Source organism: Trachypithecus francoisi, unplaced genomic scaffold (assembly GCF_009764315.1).
Source record: "Trachypithecus francoisi isolate TF-2019V2 unplaced genomic scaffold, Tfra_2.0 Lachesis_group12, whole genome shotgun sequence".
In the NCBI taxonomy this organism is placed as follows: Eukaryota; Metazoa; Chordata; class Mammalia; order Primates; family Cercopithecidae; genus Trachypithecus; species Trachypithecus francoisi.
In genome coordinates this window covers 103309590-103331316 of record NW_022681457.1, presented here as the reverse complement: position 1 = coordinate 103331316, position 21727 = coordinate 103309590, and the positions used below count along the sequence as shown (strand labels likewise).

The 21727-nt window shown below is 56.8% G+C and overlaps 1 protein-coding gene across 13 annotated transcripts in view; it reads right to left on the bottom strand.

Moving 5' to 3' along the window:
- The window catches only part of RAP1GAP (RAP1 GTPase activating protein), a 73695-nt gene that overhangs the window by 11565 nt on the left and 40403 nt on the right, over nucleotides 1-21727 (bottom strand). For 8 of the 13 annotated variants that reach the window (XR_004441044.1, XR_004441046.1, XR_004441045.1 and 5 more), the window contains exons 1-15: nucleotides 14908-15134; nucleotides 12597-12632; nucleotides 11627-11674; nucleotides 10531-10569; nucleotides 9903-10088; nucleotides 6896-6999; nucleotides 6546-6624; nucleotides 6093-6146; nucleotides 4928-5011; nucleotides 4614-4714; nucleotides 4350-4479; nucleotides 3010-3165; nucleotides 2462-2533; nucleotides 1737-1823; nucleotides 1110-1247 (exon numbers count right to left, since the gene is read on the bottom strand). Coding sequence is in view for 7 of the 13 variants with exons in the window: in XM_033227938.1 (XP_033083829.1) it covers nucleotides 1110-1247; nucleotides 1737-1823; nucleotides 2462-2533; nucleotides 3010-3165; nucleotides 4350-4479; nucleotides 4614-4714; nucleotides 4928-5011; nucleotides 6093-6146; nucleotides 6546-6624; nucleotides 6896-6999; nucleotides 9903-10088; nucleotides 10531-10569; nucleotides 11627-11674; nucleotides 12597-12632; nucleotides 14908-14982 (1389 nt within the window). In the remaining 6 variants the exon portion in view is untranslated. Of the gene's footprint in view, nucleotides 1-1109; nucleotides 1248-1736; nucleotides 1824-2461; nucleotides 2534-3009; nucleotides 3166-4349; nucleotides 4480-4613; nucleotides 4715-4927; nucleotides 5012-6092; nucleotides 6147-6545; nucleotides 6625-6895; nucleotides 7000-9902; nucleotides 10089-10530; nucleotides 10570-11626; nucleotides 11675-12596; nucleotides 12633-14907; nucleotides 15135-18849; nucleotides 18944-21727 lie in introns of those variants that run through there. The other 5 variants (XR_004441047.1, XR_004441049.1, XR_004441048.1 and 2 more) reach the window with 1 other exon arrangement.

Below are 21727 nucleotides of genomic sequence, written 5' to 3'. Positions count from 1 at the left end.
GTTGAGGGTGAGGTGTGACCAGCTGGCTGGGCACCTGGAAGATGGGCAGGTGGGTGGAGACGGTGGCAAAAAGGCTACCACCTGGGGCCCTGTAGCCTGGGTGAGTCCAGACCCTGTCCAGGAACTACTCCACTCCCCACACTTCTCATTTCAAACAATAGTTGCTGAGGCAGACAGGCAAGGTTTTGCATTTTGCTTTTAAACTTATATTGCACTAACCTAACTCTTTTAAAGATAACAATAACTGTATGAGGTAAGTTGCCATTACCCTACTCAACAGATAAAGAAACTGACGCTCACGGAACACCCAAGCTGGTAAGCAGCAGAGTTGAGATTTGAAGTGTCCGTGCTCTTAATGCTAAGCTAAACCAGGGACAGGCAGGGTGGGTCACACAGGCCAGTTCCCTCTCCAATGATCATGGTTCACACACCCCTTCTGAGAACTCTATTTCTTTCTCTCAGTCAAGACAGAGCCTCTTCCTCTTTTCTCTGCCTGCTGACCTGACAGCCTTTGTGCCAGCAGCCCTTGCTGTCTCCCAGAATCCTCCAACCTTCAGCAGAATTCCCAGGTGAATTCTCCATCTAGGCCCCACCTCCAACAGTTACTCCTCCTCAAACCAGGGCCCCACCTTACCCGCTGCTCCCTCAAACTCTACTCAAGGCAGACTATGTCCGCCAAGTGTAAGCCCATTGTAAAGCCCAAATCCACCTCAAGCCCGGCCCTCCTCCCAGACTAGGGCTTCCTCTAGCCACACCCCCACGTCATGTCCATTAGCCCCGGCCCCTGACTCCACCCCCAGCCACGTCCCCTCCCAGACTCTACCCCCATGCGAGCGGCCTCTAGCCATACCTCCACACCATGTCAATCAGCCCCAGTCTGGGACTTCGTTCTAGCCACACCCCCTCTCAGATTCCACCTCCAATGCCAACCGCCTCTAGCCACTCCCCATGCTGTGTAAACCTCCCAGTCCGGGACTCCACCCCCTAAGCCACGCCCCTTCTGCCAGACTCCACCCCCACGCCGTGTCCATCGGTCTACCAGCCTCAGCCTGGGATTCCGCCCTAGCCGCATCCCTGCTACCCGGCCAGTTAGATCTGGGGCCCTTCACCTTGAAAGACTCAAAGAAGCCGCCGCCCCCACTGCCATTCTCCATCTTGTCCTCGTCGCCGCCCAAGCCCATCATGGACTGGCTGTGGATGTGCAGTTCCTCATAGAGTGTCTCCAGGAGGGCGGCGCGCGTCCGCTCCTGTGGGCCAGGCCCGGGCCGTCAGGAAGGACCCCAGGGATCAGCCCTTCGGCCCACAGTTCAAATCCCAGACACCTTCTGAGGCACGGGACACCTTCTCTGAATGAGTGGGGAGTGGGGAGGGCCCCTGCACCGCCTTCCCCCAGGCCACTCCACAGCTCAAGCAGCCCCCAGGGACCCTCATATGAAGGGCCCCTCATAGCCTCTTCAAGGTCTGGCTTCATGTCCCCACCCCCCCAGGTTCGCCCCCTACCCAGACCCAAGGTGTCCCCCATCAGCCTGCCCGCATCCCAGCATCTCCTGGGCACTCCTCACTATCCCTCCGGCTTCCTCTCCCCAACCTCCTACTCATCCATCAATCCATCCAGCCCCAGGTGTCCCCGCTAAGGCCAGGGTCTGAACATGGCTTTTCCCTTCCCAGGGACAGGACTGAAGTTCTAGGTTGGAAGGTGAGAAGAGGGTGACCCAGCTCTTACAGCCCATCCTCACCTCCAGTTTGGCAAACTTCTCTGCCTTGTAGCAGGCATATTCAGCATTGATCAGCTTTGTCAGCAAAAATTCCTGGAACTCAGGCCCCTGGAAACCCCCAGTGTGGAGGAGATGAGAAAGAGAGGTTCCGATGAACACATAAACAAGAGTCTGAACCCCAGTGAGGCAGGGGCTGCAGCTCCTGAACCATGCTCTGCTGGGGCCTGGGGTCACCCTCTTCACTCCCAAAAGGGCATCTCCCTGGGTTCAGCTCCCCAGGTACCTTCAAGGGGCCCCAGTGCCCTTCATGGCTGCCCATGCCCTCAGGAGAGCAAACCCCACAGATGTTAGGGTCTGAGTTGGGGTCTCGACCTACTGCTTCAGTCTAAGGTAGCTGAGTTGTGTACAGAGCTGAAGCCCAAGCTTGAAGTGTGCCCCTCCCCAAACATTTTAGAAGAAAGAAGAGACTGGAACTGTCAGAAAGAGAACAGAAATGAGGAAAGGCCAGTCTACTACATGGAAAGTATAAAACAATTGTGTAGTTTATTCTGTGACCTTGTGAAAAAAAAAAAAAAAATGTGTTTTCAAGATGAACGGAAAAGCCAGTCCCCAGTTGCAGTTAGGGGAGCCCAGCTGTCCTGGCACACAATGCAGCTTTGGGACCCCATAAGGCAGAATGTATGTGCACCCCCCAGGCCCCCACCCATTTTGTCCTGCTTTGCCCATGACTAGGGGCTGCCCCTCACCTTCCTGAACACGGCGGGGTCCGGGAGGGGGGGTCCGAAGAAGGGCACATCATCTCTTGCAGTGACAGAGACCTGGAAGGGGGGGCAGCTGTCCGTTCCTGTGGAGTCTGGGGTCTGCTCTGCCCCACCCTAGCCAGAAACCTCTACTTTGCCTCCCTGGCCTGCCCCTTGGTCGGGGAGGCTCAGTGATTGTGGGCTGGATGAATCTTTCTTCCAGGAATTTCTGCCCTCTATCTTTTGCCCTGCATTTTAGTGGTGGAGAGGGGTGAGGGCTACAGGAATCATCGGGATGGTGAAGGCAGAGGAGGCTATGGGAGGTGGAGGACGGTGATACCAGGCCAGGAGGCAGAGGAGGGAAACCGTCCTCTCTGAGGGGGTGAGCTTTGGGGAAGACAGAGGCCATGGTGTTGTGAACAGTGCACCACTGAAGCCTTCCATGGTCCCCTGTTACAGCTGGAAAAAGTGAGGCTCAGAGGGGCATCCCAGGGAGGGCAGAGCTGCAGCCAGGGTCCTTGCTGACGCCCCTGGGAGGCTCCAAGAGCACCCACCTTGTAAAGGGGGCCATCAGGGCCCCCGCCCTCAGCCTGCACCACTACGTAGGCATGCAGGAAGTTGGACGCGATCATGTCAGGCACAAAAGGAGTGTTCTCATCCTGGAAGACCACAGCCACGATGTCGTTCCCGATGTGCCGCTTCCGCTGCAACTGAGCACAAGGCCACGGGCCTTCACGGTCTCGCCACAAGGGGCCCACCGGGGAGAGGGGTGCCCGCAGGGGTTTAGGAGGGTTTGGGGTAGTCAGAGTGCACATCTAAGGATTTGCTTTCCCCAAAATAATGTAGCAAAATAAACTTGTCTTAAAACGATTTTAGTTGAAAAATGGCCTGTTTGGAACAACGTACACTCTTGAGGTGACGAGGGTACACTAATGTCCCAGACCTCACCGCTATTCAATTCATCCACGTAATCAAAACCCACTTGTGCCTGGACATCTATTGAAATTACAAGAACAATTCCTTTAGGTTTTTTGGAGTGCTGTGACAGATGATGAAACCAAGGCCGAGAGCAGTGACTTGGAAGGTGCTATAATGAGCTATAATGAGCTTGGGGACTCGAGCCCAGGTCTCTCGGTCCCTAGACCCTACCTCTCAGCCCTTCTCCTGTATCAATGCCCCAAACATGGCCCCCGATTGAATAAACAAGCTCTACTTGGTATACATTCATGTTGCTAAACTGAACACAGACCCTCAGTAAAAGAAAGTTAAAAGACACTAAAAATAAGGAATAACTATTTCCATTTTTCTCACATTTCCCTTTTATTCCCTTGGGCTGGGGAGCTGATTGGGAAGGCAGATAGCCCTGTAGGAGGCTCAGGACAAGGGGACACACTTCTGAATTCAGTTCCTGGAACATGCCTTGCATGTCCTCGAGCCCAGGCCTTTGCAGAAGCTGTTCTCGCCACCTAGAACATTTCCCTGCCTTCTCCCAGCTCCTTCACAGTCTAAAAGTCACTTTCTCTTGAAAGCTCTCACCTCTGCCAAGACTACATGTCCCCACATGACCCCATGATGCTCTCCACTCCCCATAAAGCACCAGCTCAGATCTGCTAAACTCTTGCAACGTACTATGAACTGTTCTAGTCCCTCTACGCACTCACGCATTTATGCTCACCTAGGAGGTGGGTGCCATTCTGACCGTAGAAACCAAGGCTTTTCCAGCACTGAAGCAGCCTATCTCCCCGACCCAATGAGAGCCTACAAGTGGGGGCGCTGATCATTTCCATCTCTGTCCCAGGGCCCGGCGCTGAGCCTGGTGTGATGCAGGCTGAACGGACAGGTGGAGGGGGAGGACAGGTGGAAGGTGGGAGGCAGGTGGGGGTGCCCAGGCTACCTGCTGGGTGTCCCCTTCTGTGTAGGGCAGCTTGGTGGACACGTGAAACATGATCTCCTTGTTGCGGAAGTTGCAGTACACAGATTCGGTCCCCGTCTGCCCGTGGGTCACGTCCAGGCCTCCTCGGAACCTGCCCCCGGGCCCCCCAGGCCACGGCTCAGTCTCCAGCCCCGGCCAGGCCTCCACGGGGCCAGGACAGGGGCTCCCTCCCTGCCCAGGAGCACAGGTCAGATTACACTCTGCTCAGCCCACCCTAATACTCACCCCTTAAAGTCCTGCAGTTTGACCTTCTGGCCAAGAAATTCAAGGAACTCCACGAAGGCAGGACTTTCCTCGTTGGTGCTGAAGAGTTCTTCCTCGGAGGTCTGGGAATGAGGGGCCAAGGTCATTGAGCTGGAGTTCCTGAGAAGCCCCTGCCCTCTGTCCCTACTAGGACCCAGAGAGGGCTGGAGGGAGGACCTCTGGCAGCCTCCTGGGCTCCCGAGTCCCTTGGCCGGTGTGCTGCCCTGGAAAAGGTGTCAGGCTCCAGATACCGGGCCGGGTGGGGAGGGGCAGCAGGGAGGAGGAGGTGAGCACACCTGCCCGAGCTTCTGATAAATGACGCCAAACTTGAAGTTATTGCTGATGACATGCTCGTCAAAGGTGACGATGAGCCGGGAAGCCTGCAGGAGAGGACGCCGGGTGAAGAGGCTGCATGTGCAAGCTGCCATTCGACGTGCTCTTCCCCTGTACCAAGCACTGAGCCAGGCGCTCTACACGCATCACGTCATGTAATTCTCAGAACAAGCCTGGGAGGGAGACAGTCCAGCTGTCCCCTCTGAATCTCAGGTTCAGAGACCTTAAGTGACTCACCTAGGGTCAATGGCTTGCAAGCACGTACAGGCTTGGGATTTGACCCCAGGTCTGTTGGATCCCAAAGTTTAAGCTCATCACTCCTGAATTTGCCGTGAGTCCCAGTCCTGCCATGCCAAGCCCGCCCCTACTCCAGTCTAACTCCCAACGCACTCCTCGGGTTCTCTGTAAACCCACATCATTCTTCCAGAACAGGCCACATCTCACCAATCTGCTGTGGGCATTGAGCAAGTTCTCCTCCTCACCTTAGGCCTCAGTTTCCTCTCCCATAAGCAGGAGGTGGGCCCTGATTTCTGAAGCCGCTTCAGGATACCTGTCCTGGACCACACCACCTCTAGAGACCTCACACTGCTCCAGAATTCAGTCAGGGACACAAGGGTTTACCTGTCTGTCCTCTTCCAGGAGGTGCCCCTGGCTCATCCAAGGCAGAAGTCCCTGCCCCTATCCCCACACTGTCACCGTGTCTAGAGCCCAGCTCCCAGCACCCGGGCAGGAAGTGCCGGGGCTCTTCTTTCTCTACAGGTCTCCTCTGGGATAAAAAGGCAAGGCCAGTAGAAAAGACACCCGTTCCAGGGGAGGACTGCGGCACAGACTGCTCTCAGGAGGGTCTCCAAACATCACAGAGGTTCCAGATGTTAGCGAGGCCAGCCTCGAAGGCAGACAAACCTAGGCTTAAATGCAGGCCCTCCTTATCTGCTGTGCACCCTGGGGTAAGGCACAGGCCCTTTCGGTGGCTCCTCTTCTGCAAATTGTGGACTTCACAGGGTTATTGTGAGGATTAAATGAGAGAACCTGGGGAAAAGTACCTGGCCCACAGAAGGTGCTTAATAAATGCTCAGTCTTCCAGTTACTCACCCACCCTCAGTGAGCTGTGCCCAGATCCAGTCATACCTTGGGGTAGAGCACAGGATAGAACCGATCCACGTTGACGTCTTCACACACCAGCTGCAGGAGGAGATAAGGGAGGGGTGTGAGGCATGGGGCCAGGGAGGAGAGGATGGGGCTGCCTGGGCCTCCCTGGTCAAGGTCTGGGGAGGAGCCATGCTGGGAACGGCCAAAGCTAAAGCAGGACTCAGGGTTCACTGTTGCTTAGGGAATGGAGGTCCCCTGAGATCTGAGGGTGCTATAGAGAAAACCGAAAGCACGCAGGCAGGGGACGGGGGCCCGGGAGAACACATGGCAGCCCAAGACACGGTGGGAACACGTGAGAGACGGCCTCAGGATAGGGCAGCAGCCCAGGGCAAGGGCCTACGGCTGAAGGGGGCACACCGAGGCAGAGCTGAAGCCCCACAGGTGCCCATCTGCGAGGCCAACCAGGGAAGCTCAGGGGAGCGGAGGCCTCACCTTTGCCATCTGGACGACATTAGGGAACTCGGTGAGGCAGGAGATGGGGATGACATCATGGTATGTCCGGCACTTGGTCCTGGGAAGAGAAAGTCACATGGTGAAGGCCTGGGAAAGGAAAACGGGAACCCTACCCCCACAAAGTAAGGCCAGAAAGGGGTGGATCACAGCGAGGACCAGAGGTGATGATGGGTGTCAGGCTGACTCGGGTACTAACTTGCTGTGCAATCTTAGGCAAATCCCTGCCCCTCTCTGGGCCTTGATGAAGAGAGTGGGTCAAATGAGATGGGTTCTGAGATTCTAAGGCCTCAGCCCTTCCTGCCATCTCGGGACTCCCCCAACACCCTCACCTGAGCAGCAGCCGCAGGTGCTCTTGGTCCCCGATGACATCGTACTTGAGTGAGAAGACAAGGTGGCCAAGGGCAGTGTCCAGTGAGTAGTAATTGAAATGCTCCTGCAGTGGGAGGTGGGGTCCAGGGGAGTGGGTGAGGCTGAGCATGGGGCTTCCTGAAACCAGGCCAGAAAGCCAACCCACTCCCAGATGGGGGGTCCTTCGCCCATAGCAGGTGTTATGGCTGATAGCAGATCCCACGTCAGACAGACCGGCACTCAAAGCCCCACTCTGCCACTGACCAGCTGGGCAGCCTGAGGAGGTCACTTGGCCTCTCTGTGCCTTGCTTTCCTAGTCTGCCAAATAGGAGGGAACCCTGTACTTTGGTGGTGGCCAGGACTGAAAGGGATGAAGTGCCTGGCTCAGTTCAGTGAGGGTGGGTAGTAACACCGGATCTCTGGGTGCTCATCGAGTCGGGACCATATTCGGACCTCCATGCCTGTCTTCAGCCTTGGCCCTTTTCAGGGCTGGGCCCCCAGCAGGTGTTCAATGAGCAAAAGCTGATTGCCCAACCTGTGACTCTGTGGCCCCTGAAGCCAGGGCCCGTGAGAAACAGGAAGCAAAACATCTCACAACACACAGGGCGGCTGGCCAGGCAGGTTTCCACCCTCCTGTCTCACCTGGAGGAGAGGGCACAGGGTTGGGAAGACACCCCGAGGAGTATCAGGGGTGGCTGCTGCAGGGATGGCACCCCTAGAGAGGAGCCCAGGGCTGGCACCTCCAGGTGGGGAAGTCCCAAAGCCAAGGGCTGGAAGTTCAGGGAGACACCACCCAGCCCGGGCCCGGGCTCCCCCTGCTAACCCCAGCCCCAGCCCTAGCCCAAGCTCTGGGAGTGGAGCTGGCTGCCCGGCCACACCCGCCCCAGGAATCATCCTAGAAGTAAATCCTGTTCAAACATGAACACCTGTGCTCAGAGGCCAGGCGCAGACAGAGGCAGGGGCCAGTGGACGTGCCCCGTGAATCCGTAGCTCAGGGGCATTCTCAATGGACCCGGGGAAGAGTCCCCCAGCCCTGCCTGGGCACAGAGTGGCAGAAACCCCCAAATGCTTGACACCGTCCAGCAGAGAGGGAGTGGCAGGCACTTGATAAGGAGGCACTCGGCAGGGAAGTCCAGGGAGCGGGGAGTTTCCCTGGACACCCCCAAGCCCAGAGGAGCCCCTGGGACGCAGTGGGAGAGCGGGCTCAGGGTCCCAGAAAGTCAACGCCCAAAGTCATCCTAACCTCCCTCCTCTGCCAGGATAGGGTCCAGTGCCTGAGCACCTGGCTGCTTCCCCCGTTACCCTACCCAGAGTCAGAAAGGGGCCCTGCCGTTCTGCCAGCCCTGGGGCTTCTCCCCTCAGTACTGCTAATCTGATCCTGGACATGAGACCTCTTCCTTTTTTTTGAGATAGAGTTTTGCTCTGTCGCCCAGGCTGGAGTGCAGTGGCACCATCTCAGCTCACTGCAATCTCCACCTCCTTGATTCAAGCGATTCTCCTGCCTCAGCCTCCTGAGTAACTGGGATTACAGGTGCCCAGCAATATACCTGGCTAATTTTTGTATTTTTAGTAGAGATGCGGTTTTGCCATGTTGCCCAGGCTGGTCTTGAACTCCTGACCTCAAGTGCTCTGCCCAGCTCGGCCTCCCAAAGTGCTGTGATTACAGGTATAAGCCACGGCGCCCAGCCACCTCTTCTGACCCTCCAGCCTGCACTTCTTCAGATCCTATTGCATTCAAGGTCCACTACCTTCATCTGTTCCTACCTTCATCTGTCACTTGTCACTCTTTCAACCTCCCAAGTAGTCACCCCCTCTTCCCAACACACACACACATACAAACACACACACACACACACACACACACACACACACACACACAATGGCTAAGAGCATGATCTCTCCCATGCATCTTAATGGAAGGTCAGCCAAAGCTGGTTCAATTCCCAGGCTTAGTCATTGTGTGACCTTGACTAAATCATTTACCTATCTGAGCTTCGGTTTCCTCTCCTGAAAAAACAGAATAATCCTGATATCACCAAGTAATTATGAAGACGTGACAACAGCTAACATTCACTGAGTATTTACCATGTGCCAGGCATGGTTCTAGAAGCTTTGCCTGTACTTTTATTATCCCCATTTTCACAGATGAGGAAAGTTAAATAGCTTACCCAGGGTCACACTATCAGTTAAGAGCCAAGATTCCCACACATGCCATGAGGCTCCAGAGTCCACGACACACTTCCCCATTTTGGCTCTACGCTGACAAAGAGACCGCACCCGGCCTGCAACCTGACACACACGTTCCCGGCATGGGACCTCCCCTTGGCTCCCTCAGTACTCTGACAAGTGGTTGCTGGACAGGGTCCCTGCTCTGTGCTGGTGGCAGGGCAGGGGCTGCATCAATCCATGACGTTACTGTTCCCCTAACTCCAAGTCGCCCGAAGGGAGGGGCTGGGTCTATTGTGTTGGCTGCTGTATACCCTGTGCCTAGAACAGGGCCAGGCACACGGCCTGTCCTCATTATTTGCCACCCCTGACTGAGCACTTCCTCTGTCCCAGACGCCACTGTAAAGACCTGACAGATAACAGCTCACTGAAGCCTCATAGCAACCTCATGAGGTGGGTATCATTATCACCAACCACCATTTTCACAGATTAGCAAATGAGGCACAGAGAAGTTAAGCGATTTCCCGATGTCCTGTGTAGTGGCTGGCAGAGCCAGGATTCAAGCCCTGGCAGAGTCTCTGCCGTGAACCACTATGCAATAATACTGCCTTTGCAATCAATGTTTGTTGAATGAACAAGAGATTCCGCCATGCGGGTTCCCTGGGGACTGGGAGTGTGTGTGGTGGGAGCACGTTTACTCAGGGCTCTAGGACTGTCCCCCAGCCCTGGCCCGTGAGTTCTGCTCCCTCCCAGGCCCAGCCTCGAGTGGAGCTGAACTGTGACCCACCCCAGCCAGCCCCGCTACACCAGCCGGCCACCCACCTTGCCGAGAAAGTGCTTCCGGTAGATGCGGGCCGTGGGGTTGCACTCGAGCTTCACCTTGGTCGTGGGCGACTGCAGCGGCTCTGTCTCGGGGATGCTGGTGATTTCGTGGTTGGTGCCCTCAATCCAGTAGCCCCCAAACTGGGGCAGCAGGATAAGAGGGAAGGGTCCTTCTCGCCCCAAGACCTGAAGAGGGACTCGGCTGAGAGCCACCCCACACTGTACCCCACCAGGGACCCCAGGACACCCTCCCAACTTAGACCTGGAGCCACTTCTGTCATGGCTAAGGGGTATGAGGGGACAGGCCAGAGCCTGTGTGGGCCCCAGAGTTCTGCTCCAGCCCTTTCCCTCAGCCAGAACCAGACAGTGCCGAGACCCAAGTCTCCAAGAAGGGGTGTGGGGGCAGATAGAGCTGGAGCATGACCTTGGCCCAGGAAGCTGGAACATTTGGCTCCGAAGGCCTAAGGTTTCAAATGGGCTCTGAGGTCTTGGGCCTGGAAATTAAGTCTCCAGTCTGTAGCAAGGCCTGCGGGTCAGGCTCCTAAGGAGGAGGACCTGGTATCCAGAAGCCCTGCGTAAGTGCCTCCCGGGCTTGGGTAAGGGTGGACATGGGGGTCTAGCCGAGTACCTCGTGCACGCTCGGGTAGGGAATGTAGTCCTCCTCTGTCTGCAAAACACAAACAGGACAAGGGTCTCTCCATCTTTCCGTCCTCCAGGCCCCCCAGCCCTCGCCTCTGCTTGGCCAGCCTCAAGGCTCAGGGTGTGGATGGGGCCCTGGCCTCATTGCCTCTTACAGATGGGCACCGGCTGAGGCAGGCTTAGCGTGCTGAGTGCTGGCATCTTCTGGGGTTCTCTCTGCCTGGGGAAAGGAGGGCTCACTGCCCCCCCAGAAGAAACCGCTGGACTGCCTGGGGGGGTTGTTAACATGGGTTGCTGCACCCCACCCTAGAGCTTTGGATGCAGCGGTCTGGGCGGGGTCTGAGAATGCACATTTCTCACAGGCTCCCAGGTGGCACTGACTGCTGGTGTGAGGACCTCTGCCCTGAAGAGAGCATCAGGCTTACTGCCCATGCACCCTCCTCTAACCCTCACCCTGCAGCCCTGGGCCCACTCTACCAGGCCTGGTCTTCTAGGGTCGCTGGGGTCCCAAGTCACCAAGAACCATATGCTAAGAAAAGTGAGTCAAAAATAAGAGCCTCCCCTTCATCTCCCTGGGTGCCCCGCCTCCAGTCAGTCTCCTCACCAGTGGCTGGGGGGCACCCAGGCCTGCCTCCCTATCACTCCCTCCCCATCCAGACAGCAGCTTCATGGAGCAGGAGCTCATAAGTCTCCTAGGGCCTGGGTTGCAGTCTTCCTGCAACTGCTGGTCATCACTGGTTTCAGGGAAAACATTTGGCAGCAGCTGTCTTTGAGAGATGAGGGCTTCGAGTTTGGGGCGGGGACGCCTGGAGAAGCAGGGGGAGTCTGCAGCGGTGAAGACAGAGAGGAGGAGCTAGAATAGAGGCCCCAGCCCTCTAGCAAGAGAGGGGTTCTCCTCATCACAGAACTCCTAGAGGGCAGGGGCTGGGTCTACCCTGCTCGCGGCTATGGCCCCCCGCACTTGGCACACTATAAGACTACTTCCTGAAAGGGGATGGATTTCCTGCTTGATGGGCAGTGGTGGCAGCACTTCCCAGATCCCCTCCACCCCCTAGAGAGGGAGGCAGACTGCCAGGCCCACCTACTTTGAGGGGCGGCGGGAAGGAGCAGCGTTGTTCATCCATCCTGCTTCCCTGTAAGAGAAGGCAGCACTGTTACACTCTCCCAGGCCCGCCGCCAGGTGCTGCCTCCCCTCCCCAAGGCGTGCAAGGGGAAAGCCCTAGGAGGTGGGCCACGAAGATTGGGGTACTCCCAGGGCAGGGTGCTAGCTGGTTGGGGGCCCTGGGCCTCTCTGAAGGGCTGGCTGTCCTGGTAGTGACTGGGGCTGGAGGCTGGCAGCCTCAGGGAAGGCTGAGGGCTCTGCGGGAATGCACGTGCCACTGGGAGTGGGGGCAGGGGAGGTGCACATGACACTGTGTGAGCTGGGGGGGAGCTGTTATCTACACAGATATGTGTTGAGGGAGAGAGGGGGAGGGAGAGGTAGAGATGAGACAGAAAGACAGAGAAATAGGAGGCACTGGAGAGAGAGAGACAGAAAGAGAAACAGGAGGCATCGAAGTTGAGAGGGTATTCAAGGCACTCCCACCCCAGCACCCCCTGCCCACCTCCCAGGGCATACCTATGTGAAAAGCATACAGGGTGGGGGGTGGAGGGTGGAGGGGTAATACCTCCCACTCCTGCAGCACAGTCACTGGCTGACAGGCCCCCAGCATCTGTCCCCTCCTCCAGCTCCATTCCACCTGGGCCCCCTACCGCAAAGCCTGTGGTGTCTCTCACTGGGTGAGGGGCAGTGTGTGTCTGTGGGGTGGGTTGATGATCGGACCCCAGCCCTGTTGCAGTTCCACACAAGGATGGGAGCTGGGAGCCTAGATGGAGAGGGTTGGGCATCCTGTACCCTGACCTCCAGACAGGATCCTGGACAACCAGTAGCCACCATCTTCTACTGGCGTGGCCTGTCCTCAGAGAGGTGAAGGGCTGGAGATGCAGCAAGGGCCCCCCAGCCCCAGCCCAGCCAGCTCTGTGGCTCCCCAGAACAGGCCACAGAGCCATCCTCACCTGCATCTTTTCAATCATCTCAAATAGATCTGTGTTCTGCAATAGAGACAGAGGAGAGCAAGGTCAGCTGATCCTGCCAAGCCTCAGAGGAGCCTCCACCCGCCCCGGCCCTCCGGGTCCCACCAGCTCTGATCAGTGATCAAGGCACCTGTCTGAGCAGCAAGTGGGAGTGGCGGGAGCACTGTGGGAGGGGGCTCTGTGTGGGAGACCCGCGTAGTCTGGCCAACTGCCAAGTGAGGTGAGCCCAGGGCCCAGGGCCCAGGGCCCAGGGCCAGGGCCACCCACCCACTCAGTCCTGCTCCCTGACAGGCTGCTACCCTTGGGGAGGGACAGGTAGCCCCAAGTCCCAGCCACAGAGATGAGCCCATCCTGGATCCCCAGGAGGGGTCTGTGCTTCTCTCTATCTCTCCTGGAAGGGGGCAAGGCTCAGTCAACCAGGCCACAGCCCACTGCTCAGACAGCCCACCCCTCTCCAAGCAGAGTGAGCTGGGGGCGCTTCAGGGGAGAGGACACTAGGATGCCCACAGGCCCAGCACCTGTGCATGAACCAGCTGAACCCTCGCACACTCGAGCTAGCCTCTCCTGAGGTGGGCCAGGGCACACGCAGAGTTAATCCGGTGTCTGCCAGCTGTGCTTGGCAGCCCTGGCCTCTCCAGCGCCAACTCCCTGTGAGCCTTCCTGGAAGGCGGCATCCCTGCCGGCTGGCCCGGCTCAGGATGGTGAGCCTCCAGGATGGTGACCCTCCCCCTGCCCCTCCAAGGCTCAGCTCAGGCGGCTCCTGCTGACACATGTGCTACGGAGTTGTACACCAGGAAGCACGCACACTCTCTCTCTCTCTCCATCTCTCTCCCTCCCCTCCTGCTCACACACACAGAAGCCTGCACAGCAATATTTAAAGTCCCACTGCACCCTATACCTGTTTCATGTACCAAGAAAACAACACACACAAACACATATGATGGGGACTGTGCATAGTGATTCTTAGAGCTATATACTAACACACAAATATACATGTTGGGTCTGAGTTACACAGGAGCACACCCACTCACACACATGCAGGTCCAAGTACCAGGAGAGATACACACACAAATGCAAACCCACACCTGCGCAGGTCTGCACACCAGTAACTGCACACAAAGCTACAGTAACACCACAAACCACTCTCATGTGTGAGAACAAGAGGCATGACAACACACAGCCACAGAGGCAGGCGGGTGTGTCCAGGCAGACCCAGATGCAGCCCCACTCACGGCTACAAGCCGTGCCTGCCTCGTCAGGGTCACATAACAACAGTGAATGAGACTCAAAAGGTATCCAGCAACTGCTGGGGTAGATAATCCTCAAGGATGAGGGACACGGTCTGAACCTCACACAGCCCTCACCTGCACACACACAGAGCCCTGGGAAAGGTCACAAGATACAAGCCCGTGTAAATGTGCACGCTGTGAGGCCTGTCCATAGAGGCAAGACCCACCTTGTAAAACCCACCACAGGAGTCCATGGGACACCCTGACCCATGGTCCCCTATAGTCACACCCAACACCTCTGCATTTGAAAGCGACAATTCCGCAGGCAGTTACAGCAGAAACCACAGACACACACCTGAAGTCCAGGCAGACAAACATGCCCGTCAACACAACACACTGTATGACAGCAACTTTGGCTTCTGTGACCAGGTCAGCCACACAATCTCAGCTGGGCACGGCCCTAAAGAGTCACAGTGATGATGGGTGCATTAATGTCCCCCATTAAGACACCCCTCTCAGGGTGACCAAATGTAGCCAGGAACACTCTAATACGCCTTGTTGCACTGGGAGTCAGTCACATAAACACTGACACATGGTCCTGTCACCCAGAGTGTACACACAGCAACAAACAACACCCACAGCTACAGCCTCACAGGGAGCAGCAGACGCCCTGACACATGCGAGGGCTCTGAGAGATGGGGCCCAGATGGGGGGTGCCCCACATGCCAGCACCACCACAAAGTGGCCCTGGAGCATTCGGAGCCCCCCAAACGTAGCAGGGGCAGGGTAAAGTGGTCTCGACGGTAGCACGCGCCCACACACATCCTGCGGCTGCAGCCCAGAGCTACAGTGCCACTCGGGAGGCCACTGCAAGAGCCCCAGGCTCCGGGACCCCAGGTTAGGGGTGTGCCCCGCGGCCGTTGTCAGCCCAGAAGCTCACACGCCCACCATGACGGAGCCTTGCGCGCCCTCCGTGGCTGGGGCAGAGCCGGCCCGGCTCCTCAGCAGTTGGGGTGACCCAGCCCCGAGGTCCCTCCGCCACGCCGCCCCGCCCGGGTCCTCACCTGCCAGCCGGCCCCCGCGGGCAGCGAGCCCCTCCGCGGACGGCCGGGGGGCGCCGGGGGCCGCGGCTGTGCCATCCTGAGCCCGGCCCGGCCCGGCCCCCGCCCAGGCGGCACTTCAGCTGGCCCGGCCGGCTCCCGGCCCGCGCGCGCCCGGGTCCGTGCCCCACAGCGCCGAACTCCGCGCTCCCGGCTCCCGGCAACAGCGCTGCCTGAGATGGGCTAGCCCCGAGGACGGGCCCGGAGGGGGCGGGGCGCCAGGTACGGGCGGCACGGCGCGGGGCGGGGCAGGGGCGCTGACGCCACGCCCCCTGGGGGGCGGCCCGGCCCGCGGCCCCGGGACACTGCGCCTGCGCGCTCCGGCTGGAGCGCTAGATGCTTTAGGTGCCTCGGACTCCCCGCTTGGCTCTCCCCAGCGCGCCCCCACCCCACCTCCTCCATCTTCCCAGGCTCGGGATACCCCGCCTGAGGGCATCAAGGACGGGGTTGGGTTACCTTGCAGACAGAGGGCTTTTCCTGAGCACCTACTTAAAGCTGGGTCCTTCGCATGTGTCGTAATCTCGTCACAGCCCAAGAGGTACAAATGTCATCTCCATTATACAGATGAGAAACTGGTTCCAAGAGGTGAAATAGTTTGCCCGAGACCACACAGTCAGGAAGAAGTCAAAGTGGAATCCAGAGAAAGGCCTGGTGCTACTCTTTGGGGTCTCTCCCTTTTCCTCCTCCTCTCCTCCACCCTGCTTTCCATGCCTGACAGTGGCTGGCCTGCCCCGTCCCTTCCCCTGCCCTAGCTGCTCCAGATCCTGGGGTAGATGGCCACAGCACCTAGGGAGGGGCTGCCAGGCCCGTGGTATGGAGGAAAGGGCCCAGGTAGATTTTGGGACATGTGGATACTAGCTACAATTTGCTGAGTGGCCTTGAGTGAGTCCCTGCCTCCTCTCTGGACCTCAGTTTCCCCATCTGTAAAATATAAGGCCTCTGTAGGCCCTTCCAGCTGACTCTGCCCTGTGTCCCTGGCCTGGTATAGCCGTATAGGAGGGACAGGGACAGGGCCTTGCTTCTGCTTCCTCCAGACAGATGTTGGGAATACAGCAAATGCTTCCTGAACTGTGGCCAAGGAGACACAGCTGCTTTGGATGTTGCGGAGGCAGGGCTGCCCACCAGCTCAGAGCCATACCTCTGTTCAGCTTCCTGAAAGAGCTGCCAGCAGCTGCCTACCACCCTCCAGCCCCAGAGCCAAGGGCTCCTGGAAGGAAAGCACTGTGCCCTCCCTTTCCCCCTAGACCTGGCCTCGAATCAGGCTTGGGCCTGGAGAGCCAGCAGGAACTCTGGAGATGTGTGTTCCAGATACGGTGTAGCTTTGGTTTTAATAATTAACAACAGCAAATATTGATTTATGCAGCCACTTCCAGGCCTGAACACTTCCGGGCACCCATTGAAATCCAGCCAGAGAAGCATCCATTCCCACACTGCCTCTGGGGGAGGTGAGACCGGCCACAGCACCAGAGATGGCTGTGTGCCAGGTGGTGTGGAAGGTGCGTGCACATATGCATGCGGCCATGTGTGCATGCATGTGAGACTCCACAACCGGATGTGGCTGTATATACGTGGGCATACTGTCTTTCTGTGTGTGTATGGGAATGCCTGGGTATGGGAATTTGTGTGTGTACATGTGTATCTCATGCATCTATACATGTGCAAGTCTCTGAATATATTCACAGAGCCCTGGCTGTGGCTGTGCGTTTTGTGTCTGTAACTATGTCCCCGTAGGTAGGTGTGGGTAGGCTGCGTATGTATGTGTGTGCAGGTTTCTGAATCCCCGAGTGGAGAAACCCCTGTAGTGGGGAGGGAAGGAGGGTCCTGGGCAGCTCAATGGCTGTACAAATGTGGGGCCTGAAGGGAGGAGAATGTCCCTTCTGGGTGCCCTGTCCAGCCCTGGGAATGTAATGATGCTGATAAGAGCGCAACTTCCTAATTTCTACTTTCCAAAGTACTTTCACCCAATTGCAAGCTGGCAAGGTGGGTAGAGAAGAAACTGTCACCTGTTTTACAGATGAGGAAACTGAGGCCCAGAGAGGGGTAGGGAATTGCCCACTGGCAGAGGAAGGCCACCTGCCCTTCAGACAGATGCCATCAATGTTATAAATGTGCACAGAGCTGGGGCACTGGGCGGGGGAGGATGGAGAAGATGTCACAGGCCTGGGTTCCCTCAGCCCAGCACTGGCTTGCTGGAGACCCCGGATGAATCCTTCAGTCTCTCTAGTCCCTGGCTTCCTCTCCCGTCAAAGAAGGATGATCCACAGACTCTCTTGATTCTGAGGTGGGGGTGGGCTGTCGGGAAGGGGAGGTTCGGAGCCCACTCTCTGAGCTGTGTTGGCACAAACGGAGGCTTCTAGCCAGACTGGGTGGAAGCCAGGAAGCCCGAGGACAGGCAGCTTTTCAATAATCCGAGAAGGCCAACCCCAGGTTGTCTAGCAGGCAGGGCCCACGGCGATGGCCTGCTCTCTCTCTCTCGTCTCCTGATGGGAAGACTGAGGCCCAGGGAGGGGAAGCTGTGGCCCAAGGGCACACAGCCGTTGGTGAGAACCCAGGGCTCCTCCTGAGATACTCGGGGAGAGGGACTGGGAGCTTCATTCATGAACCCAGCTGTCAAGTGAGGGCTGCCATTGAGTCTCTCCCTTCCTGCCAAGCCCCGGATCCACATGCCCCAGTCTTGGGCTGTTGCCCAGACAGAGAAAACAGGAGTCGGTCTCAGGAACCTCCTTCTGCTGCTCCCAGCAGCCCTACGTGGGACCCCCATGGAGGTGGTGGTCCCACACATGGACACCATTCCTTGGCCATCTGCCCTCCCAGCCTCGGCAAGGTGCCTGGCCTTTATTCCAGGCCAGAGCTCTCGGGAAGGAGCCTGGTGGATCTGCCTCTGCTATTTTCTGGCTGTGTGACCTTGGGAAGACCACTTTACTTCTCTGAGCTCCTGCATCCTCAACTAGAGAATGCCTACTACCCAAGGTTTACTAAAAGGACCAGGTGGCATGAAGTCTGTGCTTTAGAAACTGCAAAAAGTACTGCAAAAGCGAGAACTTATCACCCCTGCATCAGAGAGGCCCTAACACCAGGCCCTCTGGTCAGACAGCTTGCATCCGGTTGTGGCCCCACCACATCCAACCTGAGTGACTTTGGGCAAGTGACTGAACCTCTCTGAGCCTCAATTTTCTCATCTGCAAAATGGGACTGATTATAGTAGCTATCACATAGTTCAAGGATGAGATGAAATACTGCAAATAAAGCATTAAGTACTCATTTGGCACACAGTAAGTCTCAATAAATATTAGCAGTTATTTCTGCTATTTGATGTTCTGCATACGTTGTTCAGTTATCTGTTGCTTTACTGGACTGTGGCTCCTTGAGAGCAGGATCTGTATCAGATTGGTTTCTGGTCCTTTGGCACCCAGCACATGGCTTGGCATGAAGCAGGCACTGGTCAAACGTTGGATTTTAATGATAATGATAGGGGCTTGTTGACAGAGCTCTCACTCTGAGTCGGATGCTGTGCCCGGGCCACCATGTCTGTACTTTGCAGTAATCTTCACAATGACCCTGTGAAGTGGGTCCTCTCATTGCGCCTGGTTACAGATGAGGAGACTGATGGTGACGTTGATTGTGGAGATGATAAAGATAGCTGGGGGGCTGGTTTATTCCCAGCTGTTTTGCTTAGATTCGCCCTAAGCCCTTCCCCACAACAGTCTACAGACCCAGGTTAAACCTTTGCAACTGCACCAGACTCACCCAGGGCTCAGGAGTGGCAACCCCTTAGGAGCTAAACCCCATCAGCATTTGCCCATTTTACCTTTGCCCAAAAGTCATTCGTGGGCCCTTCCCAGCCCTGGACATGTGTCAGGGGTAGGAGGCAGACCAGGGGCCATAGATATGGAGGGGGACACTTACCTTAGGGTAGAGTGAAGGAGTATAGGAGGGAACTAAGTTCACTCGTGACAGGTCTAGTGCCTGAGGGAAGCGCTGGTTCTGCCCATCACTCCTCCTGGAAGAGAAAGAGTCTGAGGTCAGGGAGAGCCCCAAGCCAGGAAATTTGGGAACTCTGGGAGAGTCACTCTCAGAGCTGGGGGATGTGAGGGGGTTAGATTTCATGGAAGAGAGGGTCATGGGTTCCCCAAGAGGAGGGAGAGGAGGGGCTTCGTGAGCAGGGCTGCCACACAGGCTCTCCTTCCCTGGAGATCAGAGACGTGGACAGGGTCTCTCCCCAAGCTCTCCATTAGCTCTCCAGCCAAGCAGTGACCTACTCTGAAGATGAGTAGACTGAGGCAGGTGTACTGAGGGTTGCTGTGGAGGGTGAGCTTTCTGGACTAAGCAGGGTGCCCCCACCTCTACAATGGACTCCTTCCTGAGCCTCTGGGAGTAGCCACCTTGGCACTGAGAGGCTACTGGGGCTACCACTATTATGAATGACAGTGACCATAACTGACACTCATTGGGCCTACTATATGCCAGGCCCTGTGCCGAGCCCTCGTTCCAGGCTTGAGGGCATGGCCTCCTCACCACACTGGTATTCCCACTTTAAGGACAGGACCCAGCTGTGCACAGAGGTCACATGGCTGGCCGGCAGCAAAGCTAGCATCTGCGTGAGACCTGCCTGACTCGAAGCCCGGACTCTCTGCCCAAACCACACCCTTCCCTGAGGACAGAAAGCAGGTCTGGCGAGGGTGAAGTCAGCTCCTGTCACCCTAAAAAGCCTGCTGAGGCCACCTCTGGGGCAGGGAGAGGAAATGCCCAGTGGTTCCCGGGATCCAGGGGACCTGGGGCTGGGCAAGTAGGCCTGGCTTCTGCTGCTGCCTCGGGCCACCCTGACGTGGCTGCACCTCCGCTCAGGTCCCATCAAGAGAGGCTGGTCCCTCCAGGGTGACTCAGATGATCACTGGTGGCCTACAGCAGGCTTGAGTCAGGCAGAGCTGGGCTGCCACACCCCAAGAGGGGAAGGACCCGAAAAAGTCTGGCCCAGGAAGAAGACTGAGAAAGCTCTGAGCCTCCATTCTTCTTCTTTGTTTTGTGACGGAGTTTTGCTCTTGTTCCCCAGGCTGGTATGCAAATGGCTTGTCTCAGCTCACCACAACGTCTGCCTCCTGAGTTCGAGCGATTCTCCTGCCTCAGCCTCCTAAGTAGCTGGGATAACAGGCATGCGCCACCATGCCCAGCTAATTTTGTATTTTTAGTAGAGACGAGGTTTATCCATGTTGGTCAGGCTGGTCTTGAACTCCCGACCTCAGGTGATCCGCCCGCCTCAGCCTCCCAAAGTGTTGAGATTACAGGCGTGAGCCACTGTGCCCGGTCTGAGCCTCCCTTCTAATTCCACTCAGCCCAGCTACTCCAGCAGGAGAAATGGTCCAGAGGAACCATCCACAGCCCCACTTATGCACTAGATGCCTCTCCACCTCCCAGGAGTGATGGCATCTTACAAGAGGGGTCTGCACTGGCCAGTGCTTGACCCAAAAGGAAAGATATGGTGGCAGTGGCATTTCAAGCCTGTGGCATCAGTGTGGGGGAAAGTCTCAGGCACTGACTGGCTAGGTGAGCTTGAGTTAGTGACACAGCCTCTCTCAGCCTCAGTTTCCAAAAACATTCATCGCAGAGCCTGGGCAGCTCATGGGAATTCACTCAATGAGTACTTTCACATCATTTGTTCATGGTAAACTCTGGCTCCCCAAGTTTCACTACTTGTTGAATGACCGAATGAATGAATGAAGGTTGGGGGGGGTCACTGAATGATTGTGAGCAAAGGAATGTCCCTACGTGCAGGTTCCTGCATATTGCAGGGTACACTGACATGGGGAGAGTCTGGAGTGGGAGAGTGGGGACTAAAGAGAGGTCCATAGAAATGGTTACAGGCGGGCCGGGTGTGATGGCTCAAGCCTGTAATCCCAGCACTTTGGGAGGCCAAGGCAAGCGGATCACCTGGTCAGGAGTTCGAGACCAGCCTGGCCAACCATGGCCAATATGGTGAAACCCCATCTCTACTGAAAAAAAAAAAAGAAAAATACAGGCCGGGCGTGGTGGCTCACGCCTGTAATCCCAGCACTTTGGGAGGCCGATATGGGCAGATCATGAGGTCGAGAGATCGAGACCATCCTGGCCAACATGGTGAAACCCCGCCTCTACTAAAAATACAAACATTATCTGGGTGTGGTGGCATGCACCTGTAGTCCCAGTTACTCAGGAGGCAAGGCAGGAGAATCTCTTGAACCCGGGAGGTGGAGGTTGCAGTGAGCCAAGATTGCGCCACTGCACTCCAGCCTGGTGACAGAGTGAGACTCCATCTCAAAAAAAACAAAACAAAACAAAACAAAAATTAGCTGGGTGCAGTGGTGGGCACCTATAACCCTAGCTACTTGGGAGGTTAAGGCAGAATTGCTTGAACCCAGGAGGCAGAGGTTGCAGTGAGCTGAGATCACACCACTGCACTCCAGCCTGGGCTCCAGAGGGAGACTCCACCTCAGAAAAAAAAAAAAAAAAAAAAAAGGAAGGAAGAAAGGAAGGGAGGGAGGGTAGGTTCCAGGCAATTCCACTGAGGCTCCCATGGGGTCTCTTTGGTGGAACCTACTACGTGACTGGGACTGGGTCAAGCATCCTCTCCCCCAACTACTGTGCTAGAAGGTGGCTATTATTTCTCTCCATTTTCACAGATAGAGAAGCTGAAGCTCAGAGAGGCGAAGCCACTTCCTCTAGCGAATGGGGGATACAGCTGGAATTTAAAGTACATGCCCTTGAGGAACTAGGGATCCTGCAGTGGGATGGAGGGCAGAGGCTGCCTGGG